This window comes from Rhinatrema bivittatum, chromosome 3, assembly GCF_901001135.1.
Source record: "Rhinatrema bivittatum chromosome 3, aRhiBiv1.1, whole genome shotgun sequence".
NCBI lineage: Eukaryota > Metazoa > Chordata > Amphibia > Gymnophiona > Rhinatrematidae > Rhinatrema > Rhinatrema bivittatum.
The window spans coordinates 479,697,273-479,719,503 of NC_042617.1; the positions used below are offsets into that span (position 1 = coordinate 479,697,273).

Sequence of the window (22,231 nt, forward strand, 5' to 3'; positions counted from 1 at the left end):
CCTCCAGATGTATGTACTTTGATATATAGCCAGTATGTTGAAACAGGCTTTGAGTTCTTGTTTAGTTGGAAGAGCATGAAAAACAAATGATAATGTTGTATATCATTAAAAGGCATCTATGCCATGCAGAAAGAAACAGTTATCTGCTCTGTAAGGTATTAATCTATATACAATGCCCTGAACCAGTTGAAACCTTGTCAGTCAATGTATGTATTTTCCATTTCTGAGATAAACTGCAATTTTTTTTTCAGATATCATGTTTATACGTTGTGTGTACATGATTCCCTCTGACTTAAAGCCATTTCTTAAAACTGAGGTTATATTAATATATATCTCTGCTAATACTGCAGAGTATTTTTTTCTTTTGTATCTGTTTTTCTCAGTTGTAGAATTCTTTGAGCTTGTTTTTTCTTCTAGTCTATCTGAATGCAACAATAACTTTTAATGACATTTAACCATATATTTCCTTTCATCTTTATTCAAGTATTTCACAGCAGTTATATTACAAATTACAGTAAAATATTCAAAATTCCAGAAGTTCAAAAAATTAAATAACTTACTTGAAAACTAATGCAAAATTAAGTCAAAAAATGCAAAACATCAATTGTAGCACAATTTTGAATAAACCTACAGAATTCAAAATATATCATAGCTGATGAAGCCTACTTCATCTGCAAAGTAGGCACACAGGAATAAAAGCAAAGACTATAAAAACATAAAAACAAACAATAAAATAAAGCAAAGATGTACAAAATACAAATAATGCGAATACAAGCCCAACAAATTCCAGCTTATTTTGTGATTATGCAATGTTATGAAGTTCAGCTACAGAACCTGTCATTCAACATTTCTCCTGTGATGACATAGCAAAACCATCAACAATCAAAAATGGGAAGACAGGATAGTTATTTTAAAAAATAGTCAACACACAATAAACCTATAAACATATTGGCATAAGAAAATCAAGTAACAATTTAAATGATGCACATAAAAAGCAGTCATAGGTGAGATTTAAGCTTGCAAACAGAAATATCTGCACCGCCAAAAACCTGGGCCTTAGAGCAGGCCCCTTATCTTAACAAAGTCTAACAGTTAACTTAGTCTGGCTGTGCCATCTCAGTGACTTGAGCACAAGACCACATAAAACAGGAAAGAACACCTGTTTGAGCACTTTTTTTTGCCAGGTACTATACAACCAAAACAAGATGCACTGCTTTAAGCCGTAGAACAAACAGGTAACCTGTAAAACTAAAAATATATAAAAAACCCCCAAACATATATGAGCTATATTTTCTGGCTAGAAGGGTGTGTTACTTTTTTTGATAAATTATTTGCATGGAGACTTGCTGAGCTTGGCAATTCATTAGCAGAAAACTGCAGTTCCCAATTTTAATATTGTCTTTATCTGTTGCTTATTAAATAGCATTTAGTGAAAGAATTAAAGATTAAAAAGGGCAAAACAAAAAACCCTGAGCCATAAGCATTTTGAAATTAGGCAAAAGCAAAAATACCCTTGTTAAAATCACATATGGTTACCAGCTTAAATGTCTAATTCATAATAATTTAGTAACCCATTAAAAATTTATGACATTGTACCTTTCACAAATGCTGTTACTATTGTTAATGCTGGAAAAAATCTCTTAACAGATGAAACTGGAATAATTTACAAAAAGAAAAGAAAAACGGCAGCAAAAAACTGAAACTCGCAAAAAAAAAAAAAATAAAAAATAAAAAAAACAACCCCCCACCCCCTCCCTTCACCAGAAACTTGCTACAAAAAATTGGTTTTGTTTTTATTTCATCAAATTGTGAAACTCTGTAACAATTTCCATCAATATAAAATTATCAAGGTAATATATCAGACAGAAAGAGCCTGGCTAGATATGACAGTAATAAACAGTAAAGAAAACAGATGAAAAACCCCACTAATGAAATAGCAGATATTTGAGAACCTTTCACTTTCTTTTTTCTTCTTTTTGTTTGATTTTCGATCCCACTTTCCCGGCTACAAAATACAGTGCACTTTTACAGGAGATGCATTTAGAGCAGTGTCACTAAATGATACAGCAAAAAAGACTAACAGTCTTTTTCTATCTGGTAATAAAAAAAACAAGTGGCATTTGAAGAAACAAAAATTAGCAGCCTAAAAGTAAATATAAAGGAACATTTTGGCTTACTGCAGTAGCCCAAGTTGAAAGTTTCATTTATTTTATTTGCAGTGGCATACTGTTATGTGTAGACATGGAGACATGTACCTTAGCTTCAGCATGTAAAAGGGTGATTACAGCACTCCGTAAACACTGTTGGTAACTAAAACATGAAAAGCTGAGGTAGCTGAGTATCTCTGCAGTAGTCTAAGGAGGTCTTCTCCAGTGAAAAACAAAATACAAATGTTTTGCATATTTTGGAAAGATTCTTTTGCAGCTAATTAAAAGTTGCAGTGAATGGTAAATGGAATCACCATCCATCATACTATCTAATTTATATTTCCACTTCTATTAACCTGCCACAAAGAATTCATTCACTATTTCTTCCTCAAACACTGGGCATATGACAACATTCAGATTGCAAATCTTCTGCTCCGTGCAACTGCCTACACTGTGTCTTTATTTTCCAGCGCCTTTGAATACTTGTTTTGCAATTCAGATCCAGAGAACAAGCTATAAATAAAACTTGCCAAAAAGTCCAAACAGAAACAGAAAAAAAACAGTCTTCAGTTTCCAGTCTCTTTGACAATACTGGTATGTACAGACTGCTGTACAGTCTATACAGAGAACTATGAACAATGAAATAGGGTTTCAATATGCTTAAAACAACTGCTTTAGCCTTCTCCTGCTTCTCTTCTATCACTATACTGTTCGCTGTCTTCAAGGAAAGAAAACTGTAGTTCTACTCCAAGGGAAATATACCACAGGGAACCCTCTCCTGCTGTTCAATTTTATTACTAGTAACTACAATGTGCACAACAAATACTGAACATACACCACTGTCCACCAGTAGAACAAACAGACTAATCTTCTGGTCTTTGCAGTCAGCAACAAGGGAAAAAAATGCTGTGCAAAATATTTCCTGAACAGAAAGAATGAAGAGAACAAGGGAATTTAACAATTTTGGTAGATGTATGTAGCTTGAGCTTCTACGGTGCAATTAACTGAGTTTTCAAGATATCAGTTAATCTCTACCAACACTACCAAGGTTAAATTAGGGTTACCACTCACCAGTGCCAATGGAAATTTTTTTAAAACCCCAACAACTGTATATTTTTAACTGTGCTGTCTGAAACAACTCTAGCTTCTAGATTAGCCTTCTCTCTTGTGGTTGAATTAAAAAGGCACATTAATGGCAGTTCCAGAGAGCCTCATCCTCAAGTGCCATCCAGTCATTCTAGCTTCCTTAAGCCTATCACTGCCAGTTTTCAAACAGGTTTTAGTCTACTACCAAGAGAATATTCATATTCCCTTCCCACTACCTCTTCCCAGAATAAAAAAACAAAAAACAAAAAAAAAAGGAAATTAAAAGATTGCCCATTATTAAGAAAACAGTACTTAGAACTTTCTTGATCCACTTGTGTTTTTTTAAACTGTTCCTTGAAGTCTGCTATTCTCCATGACATGACAAGTGCATGACCAGAAATAAGCACATTTTTTTCTGTAGCACCAAAAATCTCCAAGCTGCAGAGTTGTATTCTTCCTCTTTGCAAAATACAACGTTGTCTGAAGTTCTGTTTGGTTCTAGTAGGCTGGTTGGTTTCAGGTACCTGAGACAATAGCACCAAATTCAAGAGAGCACGGAACAGGGAGAGCACTTAAGACCAAGGCTCTGCAAGTACTTGGTGCAATTAGAAACTGAATGGCTCAGAAGACTGCTCTTTCATGAGCAGTTTTGAGAGAATAAACATGCCCATCTTGAAGAGTTCACAGGAATGTTTCAAACATACAAACTGTTCTTTCCATCTCCTAAAAAAGACAAACAACAAAACAAAAAACATAAGATAACATTAATCTTCCCTAAAAAGGTGAATATTCTACAAAAGCCAAATATTAGATTTTTTTGGTTTGTTTGAAATCCCTTATTCAATTTAGATGTCTCTCTTTAGAGCATAAGCAAACTAAATATATTACTTAGAAAAAGGCACAAGGCTTCATTGTCCTCATGTCTTTATTGAGATTATCTATGCATTGGCTATGCATTAGCTGCCTATTTACATTGTTTATTGAGTAGATACAGCACCAAAGCATTAAAAAAAAAATCCAGCCTTAAATATCTTCAACTTTTGCACCAAAAAACTTAGGCCTGGATTTATCAAAATGCACTAAATATCGCATGCGATAGGAAAAGGGGAGTGTTTTATGGTAATAGGCAGTTTATCGCAATTTGCCCTAATACCTATGCGAAGCGTTAAGATAGCATAAATTGCGATAACTTTTTCACACTTTGCGATAAGTGCCAGAATTGTTGTATTTCATACATACACCCTGTGGGGGACCATGTGTAGTAGTTTTAAGCTCCTGGAGAGCCAGCCTAGCTGTCAGGGCCCTTCTACAACCACAGGAGAGGGAGAGGAAGAGGAAGAGAGAGAGAGACTAGCCATAATGCCCTCATCCTAGGTAGGTATTTATATCTCTATAGGAGGCCCACCTCTATAGGATGACCTCACTCCGAAGATCATCAAATCTTCACAAGAGAGCAGTGTTCTGTTCGTACGTTTCTCTGACCAAATGTCGTGACTTTATTGTATCAGCCAAAAGGAAGTGGAGATAACGCGCAGTATACATAATCGGTAGAAACTGCAATTACAAATGGTATAGCGCTAAAAGTTCATGGATCCTTTCCCATTCTTCCCCTCTGCCCCCTTTTCCTTTCCTTCCCCCTTCTGCTCTGTCCCCTCTTCACCACCCCTTCCCCCCCTCATTTATACAGGGTGCTATTCTCACTTGTCACCAATTTAATGATAATCTCTATGTTTATATTATTTCTATATATGGTTTATATATGTTTATATTATTTCTATGTATGTTTTATACATGTGCTTTATCATTTTTTTTGTTTAAAAAGTTTTTGTGTTTAAAATTTTTCAGCCTTTTTTGGTATTTTTGTAGATATTAGTGGCATTATTTGCTGTTTGGTATCTCTGTTTTTGGTGGATCCTTATTACATTTCTCTAACTTATTCTTTGGTTTTATTATTAGCTGATTTTCTGGGCCTCTGTCCCTCCTGACGCTGCCCATGTGGCAAAACACAGTCAGTGTCGGGGGACCGAAACCTTCTTTCAATTACTCACAAATAAAAGTGGAAACACTTAATTTAACATCTTCTTTTGCTTCATTTTCTTGATTAATCCAGTATAAGGGTTCGTGAACTTTTAGTGCTATACCATTTGTAATTGCGGTGACTTTACTGATTAACATCTAGACCAAATCTCAGCAAGGTGACCATTATTACTGAACTATGAAAGGAAGGAAAAAGATAAATTCATACTGGCTACACATCGCCCATCCAACCACAACAGCTAACAGGAAGAATCCAAGTAACACTGCAATAGATGCAGATAGAATATACAATCACAGACTTTAATAACACTGTAGTGAAAAAACACAAGGGCAATGAAAGAGGAGCATATGGAACTAAAAACCAGTTGATGTGGAATAAAGCCTTCATGGTCAGCTGTAAGAAAAATTAAAAACTTTAGTATCACATAGACAGACTGAAAAAACCCCCAAAACTTTTGTTAGCATCCCATACTCTTGGATAGTAAGTTGCCTTGAAATGTGGATTGATAGATACATTAAGTTTACAATGCAGACTACACTCCAGCTGAATTATGAAGGTGGACTAGATATCATTTCTAACATTAAGATCCTACAAGATGTATTTCAGGGAGATTCCCTGTTACCAAACATTTTTGTTTTGCATTGAATCCCCCTTTTTGTAGATGGCTTCAAGCTTTACAGTACCTATGATCATCTCTTAATGGAAAATCAGAGTAGTGAAGAGTTCCTCGAATGACATCTGGCCTGGAAAAATGTGCTAAGGAAAACTAAGTAAAGCAAAGTTGCTTACCTATGGCAGATGTTCTCCATAGACAGCAAGAAAAATCAACCACATGGGTGGGTGATGTTATCCGATGCGATGAGTTAGAAAAGCTCTCTTAGAACTCAGAAAGACCAAGAAGGTCTTCCAGTGCATGCCCAGGGGTTCCCATGCAGCCACCACTATGCAAGTCTCTTCAGTCTTTATAGAGAACAAACTTTCAACTCTACAGGGGAGGAATATGGGATTGTGTGATTTATTTGTCCTGTCTATAGAGAACATCTGTTACAGGTAATCAACTTTCCTTTCTCCATGGACAAGCAGGGCAGTAATCAGCCACACAAATGGGGATTCCCAAGCTGAGAGTTGCATATAAGTATTCATTGTTTTGACATCAGCAGTGGAACATACAACCAGTGATTTGTTAAAATTGGTGAGAAGGAAAAAGGGGAAGCAAGATGGCCACATGACCTGAGACGCTGAAAACTGCTCCCTTTATTCTGTTTTTTGTTTGTTTTTTTTTGCCTATTTCCTGATTTCATGGCACCTAAACATAAAGAAAAGGTGAGGGCTTATCCTCCTGAATCCTCCTACTTTGAAGGGCAGCAGTTGATCACTGCTTTTCCTCTCCTCTCCTGGTTTGCAGGGTGGTGGAATCCCCAATGCAAGTACTTGTGGAGGAATACCGGTTTCTCCTGAGGAAGAGGTTTCTCTCAGCCCCCATGCTCAAGCTTCCCCACCAGCCCTCAGACAATCTTCCCTTGTCGATCGCAGCAGTTCAAAATGATGACCTGTTGTCCGTATGGGAGAGGGCTGTCGAGAAGTTAGCATCTGATATACCATCCTTTAAAGAACTGGAATTGCTTCTCCCGATGGTGAATTTGTCTTCTACAGGGGACTCAAGGGCTGGGAATTGTTCTGCAGCCTTGGATCCTGGATTTCTTACTTTTCCATTGCTGTGTGAACCTTTGCAGCCCCCTAAGAAGCTGTCAGAGGTAACACTGGACTCTCTCTGGGAACTGATGTCTCAATTTGGCCAGGCTCTCTCTCTTACTACTAATAAGCTGAATTATTTTGTTCTGAAGTTGTATCCTCCAGTAACTTTGCATTATGTTTAAGGTAAGTGAGCATGACAATAAACTTGTTTCCTTTCAGCAAGATTTGGATAAAGTGGTTGCTGTTCAGTTTAAATTAGTCCAAGTCGTGGAACTCTTTCTAGTAGGGTTGAATATCTTGAAAATGCTTCAAGATGGCTGAATCAAAGTTTTTAAAATTTTTCCCAAAGTGATGGGTGAACTTCCTATTATGACTTTTAGGAGATACTTTTTGGACATATTGAAAATATCTGTTGATGTTTTACCATATATTAGTAAGGCCTGTTTTCTACCATCTTCTTCCCGTACTAATCCATCCATTGTATCTCAGTTTCTTGCAACATCTGGATATGAAGTTACTGAACATACCACTTTACTTGTTTCCTTTCTTGTAGATGGAGATCTAAGTAAAGTTATGTCTTTATATTTTCATAATCTCAAATGTATGTTTCACGGCCAGACTGTAGATATTTTCCCTGATCTATATAGGATCACTCAGGAGGTGGGAAGAGGGTTTCTTATTCTTAGACAGGAGATGTTAGCAATAGGTGCTACCTTTGTTATACTATTCCTGTAAATATATTAAATATTGCTCTGTTATCTTTTTTTCTCTCCTGAGCAAATTAGATCCTTCATTGATGCTAGGAAGGTACTTACATCATCTCCAGTTCCCAGTGTAGACCAGTAGGCTTGATTTATAATTAATATAGGAGTAGTTTATCACTATTAAGGCCTTTTCCTTTGTATTATATTCTTAGATTCTCCTCTGTTTTCTTTGCTTCTCCTCTCTATTTCCTTTGTTGAAGAAATGGTTAAACATTAACTGGATCATTGTATGTTTAATTTCTTTTGTAATTGTTTTTTCATTGTTTTCCATTTATATTGCGATGCAAGGTAATGGTCACGTGCTTTGTTTTGTATAAATGCTTAACAAATAAAAAGTAAAAAAAAATGGGGAGAAAGTTGAAGGAAAAAGTTAAATAAGCTTTCAAGAACTACTTGGCCAAAACTGCTATCTTAATATGAAGCACTTTATAGGCAGTAATGAGCAGTGAAAGTATAGAGAAAAGACCAAGTGGCAGCTTCGCTCTGCTTCCATAGAAGAAATCTACAAAAATGGATTAAGGTTTTGATGTGCTTTTACTTTTTCTTAGAAACAATTGTGATTGAGAATAATAGTAAGAAATGCAATCAGAAATTCATATGGAAAGGGTTTGTAAAATAACTGAAATCCCTTGTTTGATTGGGGTAAAGCAGATGAATAGTTAGGATGATTTCATGTAAGATTTTCTCCTCTCAAAATAAAACAAAGCTCTTCTGTTATCTAAGGTATGAAGAGCCCGATTGCCTTTCTTGGTATGTAGACTTAGAAATGTTGTTAGTTCAATGGACTGATTCAAATGAAATTGAAAGACTACTTTAGGTAGAAATTTAGCATGAGTTTTCAAAACTATACTTTTGCTGAAAATTTGGATATACAGAGCATATGAAACTAGTGCTTGTAACTTGCTTATTCTGCAGGCAGAAGTTAGAGCCATCAAAAATAAAACCTTTCCAAAAATAAATTTTAGTTCTGGTGTGGTTAGCAGCTCAAAATGAGCTGAGCAAAAACTATATTTAGATCCCATGGAATACGAGGATCTCTAACTGGTGGTCGAAGATGATGTTCATGAACTACAGGATGCTAAGAAATAGGAATTCTTCCTAAACTCTAGTGGTTTACTTCAATAGCATACAGGTGAACTGAATTAGTTTTCAGTCCTGATTAAGAAAGACATAATGTATTAAAAGCAGGAGCAGGATAGGACATTTAAAGGGGTCCTAGTTTAGACATGTATATAAGATAAAATTTTAAATGGAAATGATTTTCTAAGATCTTCTTGTGCGGCGTTCTCTGGACATTAGAATAAAGCAAGTTTGCATATCTATAAACAAAGTTCTCCATAGAGAGCAGGATAAATTAACCATAACAAGTGGGTGATATGCGTGTGAATCGGTGTGCACCCAGGGACACGGCTGTTTTATAACATATGTGCACATACCCATGTATTTTATAAAATAGCTTGAGTGCATGTATGTGTGTACCCTATTTTGCAACTGGGAGCACAGAGCCGTGCACATCCGAGTATGAGCTGTGCAATTGGGGGAATTTTATAACCAGGACATGTCCATGCCATGACCAGTTTGTCCACCAGATGGCCCAGTTTAGAGCTAGGTCCTCCAAAACCCCCTGGTTTCATAGCCTGCACTGCCCCCATTTACCCCAGACCCTTTAAAGCCCTCAGGGGTGGCTGGGTTTTTTTTGTTTTTTTTACTTACACCTCCTCCATAGCAGAAGTAAAGTTACGCCGCACTGGACCTGGGCACGTGCCCAGGTGCTCAAGTATTTACGCGTATGTTTCTTAACTCTGCCCCAGAACACCCATGCCCAAACCTCACTCGCACCACGCCTCCTCCTGAATCAGAGAGATACTCGCGAATCAGGAGATGTGTGCGCATGTAGGTAGCTTTTAAAATCCGCTGGGCATGCGCATGTCTTACATGCACACACACATCTCCCGATTTTAGTCCACAACAGGCTTTTAAAATTCACCTCATAGCGAGCAAGGCTTTCCTAGCATGACTGGGATCTTCTTTTCATGTACACTTCCTTGTGAGTTCCTCAATGTCTTCCAAAGCTTAAGCTTTAGCAAGGCAGTTGACTCTCCAGGAAGGCAGACAGGTTTCAAGAATGGCTAATTCATCCTGTGTTGATGGAGAACTCAATTTACAGGTAAGCAAATTTGCTTTCTCTGTTGACAAACATATATGAAGTAGCCATTATTCATGGGGCATCCCAAGCTGAGGGTTGCAATCTGAGCACTTACTTAAGATAACTTGGCCCCACCAAGTGGAGTATAGACACTACTGGATGAACAGGTTGTGCAGAATTGCTTGCCCATAGTTACCATCTTCTGGGGCCATGCTGTCCAGACAGCAGTAAGACATAAAAGTGCTCACAGAAAGCAAAGTAGCAGCTTTGAAAATATCTTCAATAGAAGTGACCCTGAGATGAGCCACTGAAGTAACCATGGCTCTCACCCGATGAGCCTCCATAAAGTCTGTAATCTGCAAACCAGCCAGTGCTTAACAGTGCCCTATATAATCTGCAAAGCGATTAGATCAAGTTTGTTTGGAACATCCTTCCCTAATCTGTTGGGATCAAGGACACGAACAGCTGAGATGCTTCATGATAAGGTTGAGTTCTACTTAGGAAATATACCAGGGCTCTTTCATAGTTCAAGGAGGGAAGAGCCTGTTCTCCTTTGTGCATGTTTATTTTGGAAAGAACATGGGTAGCACATTAGCTTAACTGATGTGGAACGCAGATACCACTTTGGAAGTAACTTTGTCCAAGTTCATAAGACACTCTTTTATGAAAAAAAGTGAAAGCACAGTGAATATGAAACCAGAGCCTGCAATTCAGTTACTCTTCGTGCCAGAGTGATGGCCACAAGAAACATTTTCCAGGTAAGGAACTTCAATTCCACTAATTTGAGAGGTTTGAAAGGAGGTTTCATAACTTGGGCTAGAAATACACTGAAGTCCCAAAGTACTGGAATGCCACAATTCTTTTATGAACTTTGATACCAAAGGGTGGAGAAAAAGATCAGCGCCCTTTCCATCTGCTAGTGATACCCTGCAGTGGCGCTGAGATGAACCTTAACTGAAGAGGTGTTAAGGCCTGAGGAAGGGATGACGAACAGAAAAGGGATCCAGATGGCTGGTCCCAAACTAAGTTGAGAACCTCTTCCACTTAAAACTGTAGAATATTCTGGTTGAGTGCTTTTTAGCCAAAACTAGCACATCTTCCACCTTCTTCGAAAGGAGCAAGGAAGAGACTACTGTGCATTCAACATCCATGCTGCGAGGGCCAGAGATGGAAGGTTAGAATGGCAATAGAATCAGAGACTGAAACAACAGACAGATGCTTTTTAATTTAGAAAATGGCCACTTGATTAAATGTCTGCCTAGATTAAGATTCTCTTACCTGAGCGGATATGAGAGAAAGCTCTCAGAGCACAGCAATGGCTGTCAGCAGCAGGTGGATGATTTGCAGATCATAATCCTTGTGTCCTTGTTGCACCAGTGTGCACCCCTAACCCCTTGGTGGAGGTGTTGGTAAATAGGGTTATTTGATTCAAAATGATTCTTGGTGATAGAACCAACCTTTAGACTCTCTGTATTCATCCACCACTGAAGGAATGCACTCATTCCAGAGATCACAGAGATTTGGTGCAACAATGGTTGATAGAGCTGACCCCATTGGCTTCAGAGACCCCCACTGAAGGCCTCACGTGTGCAGCCGAGTCGGAACACCACATGTACTGCAGCCATCATGTGTCATATAAGAACCAGGACAGAGGTTGCTGATGCTCTATCCCATCAGCAATGCATCTCTTTCAGTGGTAAGAAACACTTTTTCCTGAAGCGAGCCTATCCAGGCTCCTATGGGCTGAATTATTTGAGAATGAACCAGATTTAACTTGGCAAAGTTGACCTGGAAGCCTAAGGACTGGAGGAACTCCAGAACTCCTGACAGAGATGGATCCATCACCAATCAATCATCCAGGTATTGGAAAATACACACTCCCTGCTGATGAATCTGTGCCATGACAAGGCATTTTGTGAAAACCTTCAGGGCAGCTGAGAGGCCAAAGGGAAGTACCTTGAATTGGCAATGTACATACTTCACCATGAACCTGAGGACCTTCCAATGGGAAGGATGAATGGAGATCCAATCTCTCAACTGAATGAAAAGAAGAATCATCTGAATGGAGTTCATCTTGAACATCTCCTGAACCAGCAGCTTGTTCAGTCTTCGCAAGACTAATATGGGTTTCAATCCCCCTGACATAGATTTCATTTAAAATACTTGTAACCTGCTCTCTCCAAAGTTTGGGGTGGGATACATATTAATATACATAAAATATAAGATAACACAAAATATAAGAACAAGAAAAATAAACAGAGCAAATGGCTAATGAGCTGCACATTTAAATGACAAACACAACAATTACTTCTTGGGAATTAGTAAACACTGGGAAAACAATCTTAAGTCACATTCTTGGGAAGATACAAGTTTAACTGCCTTCTGCAAGAGTGACGGTCTCAGGAAACACAACAGAAGCCGATCCAATATGGCAGTGTAGCAACCAGAAGTTCAAAATTGGTAAAAGTGATGTATATTTCTGTTAATTTAAATTTTATGTCATCACTTTATATTTATTATAATTTATATTTATTATGATTTTTTTATTATTTATATTTTTGTGATGTATATGCATCTTTTAATGTTTTCATATTTCCAATATATATGTTTTATAATTATAGTAGCCCCTGAAGCAGCTCACTGAATATAGCGAAACTCAGCCAGAGTTGGGCCTAATTTCTACATACTGTGATAATAAAGAATCTTTGCCTTTTACCGATCTTTCTACTTCTGGTTGCTATTCTGCAAAAGTGACTCCACTTCCAACTGCAGTTCGGAAGATTAAAAAGGGTTGGAGGTGAAAACTGATATCCGATGTGTTGGAGGATGGCAAGAGCCATATTCCACAATTTTCAGGACTCACTGGTCCTTGATGATCTAGTCATTCCAGAAAGGAGAATTAATCCTGTCCCCCAATGGAGGTGGTGGATATCAGTTGGCAAAAACTGGTTCCTGGCTTTGACTGCTTCTATTGCTAAGCTGTGGATTGATGCCTTTCCCTCTCTTGAACTTGAGTGGGCTGCTATTGGAAAGCAGGAGGAGTTTGATGCTGCTGAAAAGGATGGAAGGGATATCTTTGGAAGAATAGGCACTTGTAGGAGAAATACTGGTGTCAAGAAGTTCCGAGATCCAGCTATGGCCAGTTATTAAAAACGTTTTTGGAGATCAAGTTGCCGATTCTGTTTCCAAGACCAATGTGCTTCATCCTCGACAATTAGGTTTTTGGTGAGACCAGAACACTGAATCAGCCCTTGTTGTCCTTACCAACTAGAATAGATTAAGAACAGATGCTGAAAAGGACACTCTCAGTCTTTACCAATTTGAGTGCTGCCTTTGACACCATCAATCACAAATTGCTCATTAAAAATTCTATGAGAGAGCACTCCAAGGGATTGTTCTACCCTGTTTTGAGTCCTGTCTTGCTATTTGGACCTATCAACTCAACTGGAGGTCCATACTCTCCAAAATCAGACAGCTAATTTGCAGAGTGCCACAGCGCTCAGAGCTTGCACCACTTCCATCTTTAATATTTATTTGGCCCCAGTGGCAGTCATAATTAAAGTTCATTGGTTCAGTGGTTCTTATATACAGATGGCATCCAAGCGATAGCTTACTTAGATTCTAAATGTCCAGGGAAAATGCAGAAGTTCAATCATTGTTTGGATCATATTGCCCAGTGGTTTTTCCAGTACAAATCAAAAGTCAACCCCCAGAAGCCAGAGACACTCTGGGTAAGCAGACATAATAATCCATTCGCAATGCTCTATGTATGCCTGGTGCAGAAATCCCTTTTAAGAAGGCAGTGTTAACCCTTGGAATCAAATTGGCTCTAAGCTCACTATGTCTCACTAAATCTCAAATTTGGCTTTTTTTTTTACACTGGTTAATACTTTTGTTCTCTATCACACTGACTGTTGTAAAATCTTATAACAGGTTTGTCCCTGCCTCAAATCAAACATTTGAGATGCTACAAAATACAGCTGCTAAACTGATCTTTGGGAAGAAAAAATATGATCATGCTACTCCTTTATTGAAGAATTTACGCTGGTGGCCCCTCCTATATCATTACGTTTAAAATACTATGCTCATTTTGTCAAGCTCTTTAAAAGAGTTAACCAATGTACCTCTCTAATCTGGTTCCCTACCACTCCAAAAGATCCTTGTGTTTTTCACAGCATGGTCTTTTGAGAATGCCACCACCTTCTGACATTCGACTGGAAATAACTAGATGTACTTCATTTCGTTATTAAGCTCCATTATTATGGAATGCTTTACCAGCTGACATTAGGGAAGAATAGAAGTACCTAAAATATAGAAAGAGTGTGAAGGCCTGGCGCTTCACTTAGGTCTTTAGCCAGTGAGTTTTATTTAATTAGAATTATTGCTAGTTACTTTTATTTTGTGTAATTAACATGTTATGTACAACACTGATAGATCTGGAAAGGAATACGATGAGTGACGTTATCAAATTTGCGGATGATACAAAATTATTCAGAGTAGTTAAATCACAAGCAGACTGTGATACATTACAGGAGGACCTTGCAAGACTGGAAGATTGGGCATCCAAATGGCAGATGAAATTTAATGTGGACAAGTGCAAGGTGTTGCATATAGGGAAAAATAACCCTTGCTGTAGTTACACGATGTAAGGTTCCATATTAGGAGCTACCACCCAAGAAAGAGATCTAGGCGTCATAGTAGATAATACATTGAAATCGTCGGCTCAGTGTGCTGCAGCGGTCAAAAAAGCAAATAAAATGTTAGGAATTATTAGGAAGGGAATGGTTAATAAAACGGAAAATGTCATAATGCCTCTATATCACTCCATGGTGAGACCACACCTTGAATACTGTGTACAATTCTGGTCGCCGTATCTCAAAAAAGATATAGTTGCAATGGAGAAGGTACAGAGAAGGGCAACCAAAATGATAAAGGGGATGGAACAGCTCCCCTATGAGGAAAGGCTGAAGAGGTTAGGGCTTTTCAGCTTGGAGAAGAGACGGCTGAGGGGGGATATCGTAGAGGTCTTTAAGATCATGAGAGGTCTTGAACGAGTAGATGTGACTCGGTTATTTACACTTTCGAATAATAGAAGGACTAGGGGGCATTCCATGAAGTTAGCAAGTAGCACATTTAAGACTAATCGGAGAAAATTCTTTTTCACTCAACGCACAATAAATCTCTGGAATTTGTTGCCAGAGGATGTGGTTAGTGCAGTTAGTGTAGCTGGGTTCAAAAAAGGTTTGGATAAGTTCTTGGAAGAGAAGTCCATTAACTGCTATTAATCAAGTTTACTTAGGGAATAGCCAATGCTATTAATTGCATCAGTGCATCAGTAGCATGGGATCTTCTAGGAGTTTGGGTAATTGCCAGGTTCTTGGGCCTGGTTTGGCCTCTGTTGGAAACAGGATGCTGGGCTTGATGGACCCTTGGTCTGACCCAGCATGGCAATTTCTTATGTTCTTATCCAATAATTGTTTATTAAATTCATTAATACAGTTAGTGGTATTCATAATTACAATGCAAACTCATCTGTTGCTCCAATGATTAAATCAGAATTATCACAAAGAAAAAAAGGGCAGCACATTCTAATTGGAAAAATTGTGAAAGGGATTTCTGATATTTATGTGCAATAGTTGCTACATCTTTTTTATACAAGTTCAATGAAGATATGGATAATAGGGTAAACAGGACCAAAAACAAGCCATCTGGATGGCTTTACAATAAGTGACATGGAGAATTCAATATAAACTGGCTACCATTATCCATAATCAAATGTATATCACCCTTCCCCCTGGACACAAGCAACACTCAAGTTAAATATCCCCAGCAGAACACTACACTCATCCTAACAGTTATAGGTGGGCCCGGTGCCGCATGGCCAGAGTCCACCCTTGATGGCAGCGCGCACAGCGACGAAGGATTGGGGGGGGGGGGAGCTGAGGAAGAACAGGGTGGCATGAAACCCACCCTCCTGCCCTTTCCTACCGGTCGTGGGAGGAGCGACCAGTAGGGAGACCTGAGGACCGCCTGCACTGCCATAACAGCCGCATGTGAAGGGAGACCCAGCTTCGGGAGCACGGACTGTGCCGCATCGAGTGCCGTTTCCAGCGGGGATTGCACCGGACGGAGGCCGCCCCTAGTTCATCCATCCACTGGGAGTCGCAGTTGCAGCAAAAACCAAAGCAGCTCAAAACCGTAAGTACAATAAAATAAATAAATAAATTGTATTAAATGTCTTTAAAAAAAACAAAAATGGTGTTTTGTTTTTAATTTTGCATTGCCCTCCCCCTCTTCCCTCCGGGGTTTGAAGGTTCTAACAGGGGACAGTAATAAAAAAAAAAATGCTGCAGATTCCTGGCCACGCGGTCTCCATGAGGCCAGGGGAGGGGGAAGATGGGGGAAGGTTTGGTTAAAATGAGGATTGCCTGCCATGCGGTCCGGAGGTACATGGGGTGGGTCGGGATCATCAGCCATGCGGCCCTCATGCTGATGGGGGTTGCAGGGGATTTTGGCACCATGGGCATGGGGTGGGGGTCAGGATCATCGGCCATGCGACCCTCATGCTGATGGGGGTCGCAGGGGATTTGGGCTCCATGTGCATGGGGGGTCGGGACCAGCGACCATGGGAGTTTGCAGGGCATTTGGCTCCATGGATGGGGATGGGAGTGTTACAGGATATTTGGCCCCATGTAAATGGGATGGGGGGGGGGGGGTTTGGATCAGCGACCATGTGGTCCACAAGAGGATGGAGGGGGGGGGGGGGGGGGGTGCAGTGGATTTGGCCCATGCCCTTTGACTTTAAAAAAAAAAAAAAAAGAAAGGGAATTTTTTTAGTAGGTTTAAAACGGCCGCTGTTACTTATTGCACCAATGGCATGGGAGCTGCTGGGTGCGTGATGCCAGCGCTTAGTGCGCAATCTATTGTTCCGCTAGATATTATTAAACTAACTAAATAAATAAATAAATACATAAATAAAATAAAAACCTGCATGTATGTCTGTATGTATATATACACACACACACATATACATACATATATATATATATATATATATATATATATAAAACTTATGGATATATAGCTGGGGTATGACAGTGGGGTAGACTAGTGATGAGAATTGCCAGCGCTAAAGCCGGGTGAATGGCGTCCTAATCCCACGCTGCTCATAGCGACTACGTGTTCAGGTACTAGATTTGGGTCTCCTGCTTTCCCTCTCAGTTATGGGAAGATTTTAAAACAGGTAGGCACCAGGTATAAAAAAAAAAGGGGGGAGGGATAGCAAATAAGAATAAGTGAACACATTAATAATGATTTACATTTTGCAGCAATAGCAGGCGTGCCACGCCTTCGGATCCAGATACCACACATACACCAGCATTCAAGATGGAGGCAGGAAGATTTGGAAGAAAAAGGTGAACAGTGCGTTCAGCTCACTGCGGAGAGAAGAGCAACGAGTGAGGCAACATGGAAGAGCGCTCGCAAAAACGCACAACCTCGTGCTGGAAGGAGTGTGGAACAAAGTACTTCCTACAGATAACCATACCCGGAACAAAGCGAGTCAAGTGGGATCAAGCTCCACCTGGATACAGATACAGAAGATATCCTCTGTGGTACGAAGATGATGAAGGATGGTACCTGAGGCCACCATGAGACAGCAATGTGCCTGATCCATTTCCTGATTGCGATCAGGAACAAAGACGGTGGGAAGGAGGCCAGCAACAAGGAAGGAGCAGACGACGCTACGACCAGCCTCCTTGGTGGTATTGGCAAGCGTCACCAAAGGCAACATGTCACAATCAAGAGAGAGGGGACAGGCCGGGTGGCCGACACCAGCACCTGATTAAAACTCATTAAACAGATCAGCAGAGAAGAATATCGGCAAAATAGAGGAGTCTCTTAGCCGTGCCACATCAGCAGCGGCAGGTGAAGACGTAGAGTCTGCAAGGCACGGAGATGTCATGCTGCCACAGGACAGCAGAAGTGACCAAGAAGGACGAGGAAATACTTTATCACTCAAGAAAGTTCCAGCGTGTGAAACGTGTCCGATCTACAACATGAGAAAGTATCAGGCAGTGCGGCCGAAGAGGGGAGTGCACCTGCTGATACACGCGGATGGTACTCCGCTTTCCAGATTCCAATTCTCTGCAGTACTCAGGGTATCGGTAACAGAAATGAAGTTGGACCCTAAAAAGTTCACCAGACACTCATTTCGAATTGGTGCAGCCACTAGTGCGGCACGGGCTGAATTCTAAACGGCCACAATAAAGAAAATTGGATGTTGGCAATCTAAGGCGGTCAATTCATATATCTGATTAACAGAGTGGACACGGCTAACAAGAATCGTTAATTTTATCTTACAGATGGGCAGCTGAGACAGCGTATAGCATGGATTATTGGTCACTCTTATGCATGCTGGGCGGCTAAGGGAGCATGCGAACGGCCATACGGACAACACTTGGGTCTGACGCCAAAAGGTTGGGTCGTTGAATGGATGGGAAAACCAGGCATGCAATGGGAACAGTTATTGCCCTTCATACGGCGCCTGAAGCACACGAGGGCAGCTCCGGATGTAATAATACTGCATCTGGGAGGCAATGACTTGTGTTCATGGACATGTAAGCGCTTGGTAAAAAAGGTAAAAAGCGACCTGGCCAGTATACTAGAGCTATACCCGAGTGCCATGATATGCTGATCAGATATCATATCCAGACCAAAATGGAAAGAGTCAAAATTATGGGGGCATGGGCGAAAGAAGGTGAATAGATAAATCGGTATATGGATACAAAAAATGGGGGGGACAGCAGATAAGACATCAGTGGGCTGACTATATGTCCCCAGGGCTGTTCAGACTGGACAGAATACACTTATCGGATATTGGATATACCATATTCAATAATACCTTCCAAGGTGCCATTGAGGCACTAGACAGGTAAAAAGGCCGCAGCTTGTATATTAGTGGGGGGACACGAGGCAAGGGTCCTCCCTACCTCGTGTCTTGGCGGGTACCCAGTCCTTTTGGGCCGGATTAGAAGTGGTGCTGGTGTCATCATATGACGGCGGTGTAGCAGTCGGCGCCAGAAGGCGATGGCCCCCTTGCTCGGGTACAAGGCGGGGGGGGGGGGGGGCCCACAGAGTCAGGCTGCCTTGCTTGGTTCATGCGGCGGGCAGTGGAGGAAAAGCATACTACCAGAAAAGTTATCTTGTTATATTTAAAATAAAAGCTGCGGCCATTTTATATCAAAAACAGAGTATGTGTGATCACTATTATAGGGGATAATGACTGAAAGAGTGTTAAGGTACGGGTAAAGGTAAAATTCAAATAGACAGACAAAGGAGGAAGTGGCAGCTGCTAACATTAAATTGATATCTCTTAACCACATCACACCCGTCTTGACTGCACTAGAGAACAGGCCTTTTCAATTGCTGGTCCAACATGATAGAACTCCCTACCCCCTCAACTCCACGATATCAATAATTCAAAAGAATGCAGGAAAGCCCTAACAACTTATTTTTTCAACCAAGTGTTCAAAGATTTAATATCAACAGATTTCTGCAGTTAATTAGTTAATATGCTCTTTTCACTAAGTGTCTTTCACTTCTCTAATAAGTCTTATTTGTTTAGCCTTGTACATAATGATTTTATCAATAATTTTTGTGGATGTTTCTATGTTACCCGCCCTAAATTTGGAGGGTGAAGGATGTAAGTGATTTTAGATAAATAAATACCAGATGTATGCATCTTGTGTATGCATAGCAAAAAATAATAGAGCTAAGTTGTAGGATCAGAATTTATGAGATGATATCTACATACACTCTGGAACAATGAGGGTTTGGTTACCAGCACTGTGGTCTTATGAGTTAATTACTACACTCTTTGGTCATTAAGGTGGTGCTTGTTACATCTTCACACTTGGGACATTTTTAATTGTATAAGAAAATTAGTCAACTAAAAAAACAAACAAAAAAACAAAGGTATTGACTTGGTATATGATTAAAACAGGTGCACTATAAGTCATAACTATCACCTGCTTTCCTTTTGGCAAGTTGCTCAGGTCATTGACTAGAAGCACGTCTATGATACTACATTAAAAATCTTGAAATTTAAGATATTGTATGGTTTACAGTGTTGTACGTAACACATTTATTACACTCAGTTCTTTAAGTGGGGTGAACTCAATGACTGAATTTTCTTGTAGGCTTCCATAGTTGTTGTTACTGTGTACTTTTATTTTTTAATAGACAAAATCTACCATAGAAAGGATCATCAATAGTATTTTTGCTTTTTTTTTTTGAGACCATCACAGTCAATTCCCCTAAAAGTCTACTAATGGTGATCAGTGTTTTGAGATCTTATCTTCATTTCTGCCTCATGAGAAATCTCTTTTTCCAAAGGATGACCTCAGTACAAAACTACTGAGGTCTTTTATTTTCTTCTACCTATAGTGGTTGACATCTGGATATTTTTACTTTTAAATGAGACTCTTTGCCATTATGTTTTCTCCTGACTTTTATCAGGATTATGATTTATTAGAATATTGGAATACAAGTTATGAGCCCTATTTTTTTAAATAGTAGTTGAATCATGATTTTATATATTAGGTTGGGTTATACTGTTTTTCTGGAATTATATATTTATTATGTAAACTACTGGAACTGGAACATACCTGTGGTATATCAAATAAAATAAACTTAAACCTAGTCTTGAGTCTGCAAAGAGCAAGCTCTATTTACATCTTAATGGGTAAAAATTATCTATTGGAAGTTATTCACGGTTTAGTTATACATTTGTTACATTAGTGTTTCCCAATCCAACCCTGTTTCTTCAATGTATGCAAATCTATCTCATACATATTCATCAAGGATATCCTGAAAACCTGACTGGTTAGGTGTGCCTCCAGGATAAGATTGGGAAACACTGTGTTACACTGATTAAGTACTTTGCAGCTAAGCAGGAAGGGAAATAAGCTGTGTATTTTTCTTACAAGTGACAGTGCTGATCTTACCTCAACAAGCTGTGACTTATCATACTCTTTACGATGCTGGTAGATGCACTGACTAAGAAGTGAGTACAGCCTCTCAAGTTGATCAACAGCAAGGTTGCTACTTTTCTTAACAAGTGTCTCAAGGAGTTTCTGTTAAAAAATAGAAAAATGCATGACTTTTTCTTTTACCTGTTTATATTCTATATTGCTATGTTTGTTAATGGTAAGAAAAGTTCATACACTATACATGACTCAATTTTTATATTTTAGTATTATCTTAAAAAAAATAAAAATAAAGAACATGAATGTGAATTCTGAAAATAGCCATACAATCAATTTTTCAGACATCTTATAAAATTATAAAAATATCTTTAAGATCATATCAGAAATAGACTGTAAAAGCACACCAAGGACACATTAGGTTTACATTCTATGCAGACTAGCTGAAGTATTCCAGATTCATATGGTACAAAGGGCATCCAAAATAATGTGTTTTAGCCACTACCTTTCATCTTGAGACCAACACACATTTCTTCAATTAAAGGAAATGTCATCTTTTCTCAAGGCCAATTCTGAAGGTGGAAACTGAACGATGATCCAGTTTAACAGAGCAGCCTGCTCCCGTTCTCAAGAGCCACAAACAGGTCTTATTTTCAGGATATCCATAATGAAAATTCATGAGATAGATTTGCATGTGCTACCTCCATTGTATGCAAATATATTTCATGCATATTCATTATGGATATCCTGAAAACCATATCCACTTATGGCTCTCAAGGACTGGAGCTGGCCACCTCTGAAATATGACAATTGGGAATTCTACCTAATTAAAACAGACATTTCTTTTATTCACATATTTAGTAAACCTTCTTTCCCAAGAGATCTGAAGTAAACATACCATCAGAGCTATGAAGTTACAAATCTTTACAGCACTCTGGTTTCACCCACTTTAGAAAGAGAAAGGAGAAAGTTCACAAGCACTTATCAAGTTAACTTAGTACTTCCTACAGCAGGCCAAGCTAATTTTACTTGGCAGCTATACCGAAAGTTATTTTGATGCCATCTATTACTGCACAAAGTAAGCTAACCTTCGGCTTTATTCTAGAATACCAGATTAAAACTTGACAATTTAACATAAGTTTCAAGAAATCCTGTCTGGATCAAATATTGATGCAATAGCCACAACTTAATTTTCATTACCTTAAGTCTATTGTCATCAACAACAAGAGGGGGGTCTGGGTCAGTCAGCTCCTCTGATACCTGCTCCAAATTCTCTTTATGACATTTTTTAATACAGGACACGCCTGAAATTCAAAAACAAAGCTTTAGCACCTAGGGTAAACTGTCTGCCACCCTATGCTTTAAATTTT

At 39.2% G+C, this 22,231-nt stretch overlaps 1 protein-coding gene across 1 annotated transcript in view; it reads right to left on the reverse strand.

Annotated features, from left to right (window-relative positions):
* Positions 1–458: 458 nt before the first annotated feature.
* The window catches only part of ATAD2B (ATPase family AAA domain containing 2B), a 610,472-nt gene continuing 588,699 nt past the window's right edge, over positions 459–22,231 (reverse strand). The window contains exons 26-28 of the mRNA XM_029596002.1: positions 22,062–22,165; positions 20,883–21,011; positions 459–3,956 (exon numbers count right to left, since the gene is read on the reverse strand). Of these exons, the coding sequence (XP_029451862.1) occupies positions 3,915–3,956; positions 20,883–21,011; positions 22,062–22,165 (275 nt within the window). The 3' untranslated portion in view covers positions 459–3,914. The remainder of the gene's footprint in view (positions 3,957–20,882; positions 21,012–22,061; positions 22,166–22,231) is intronic.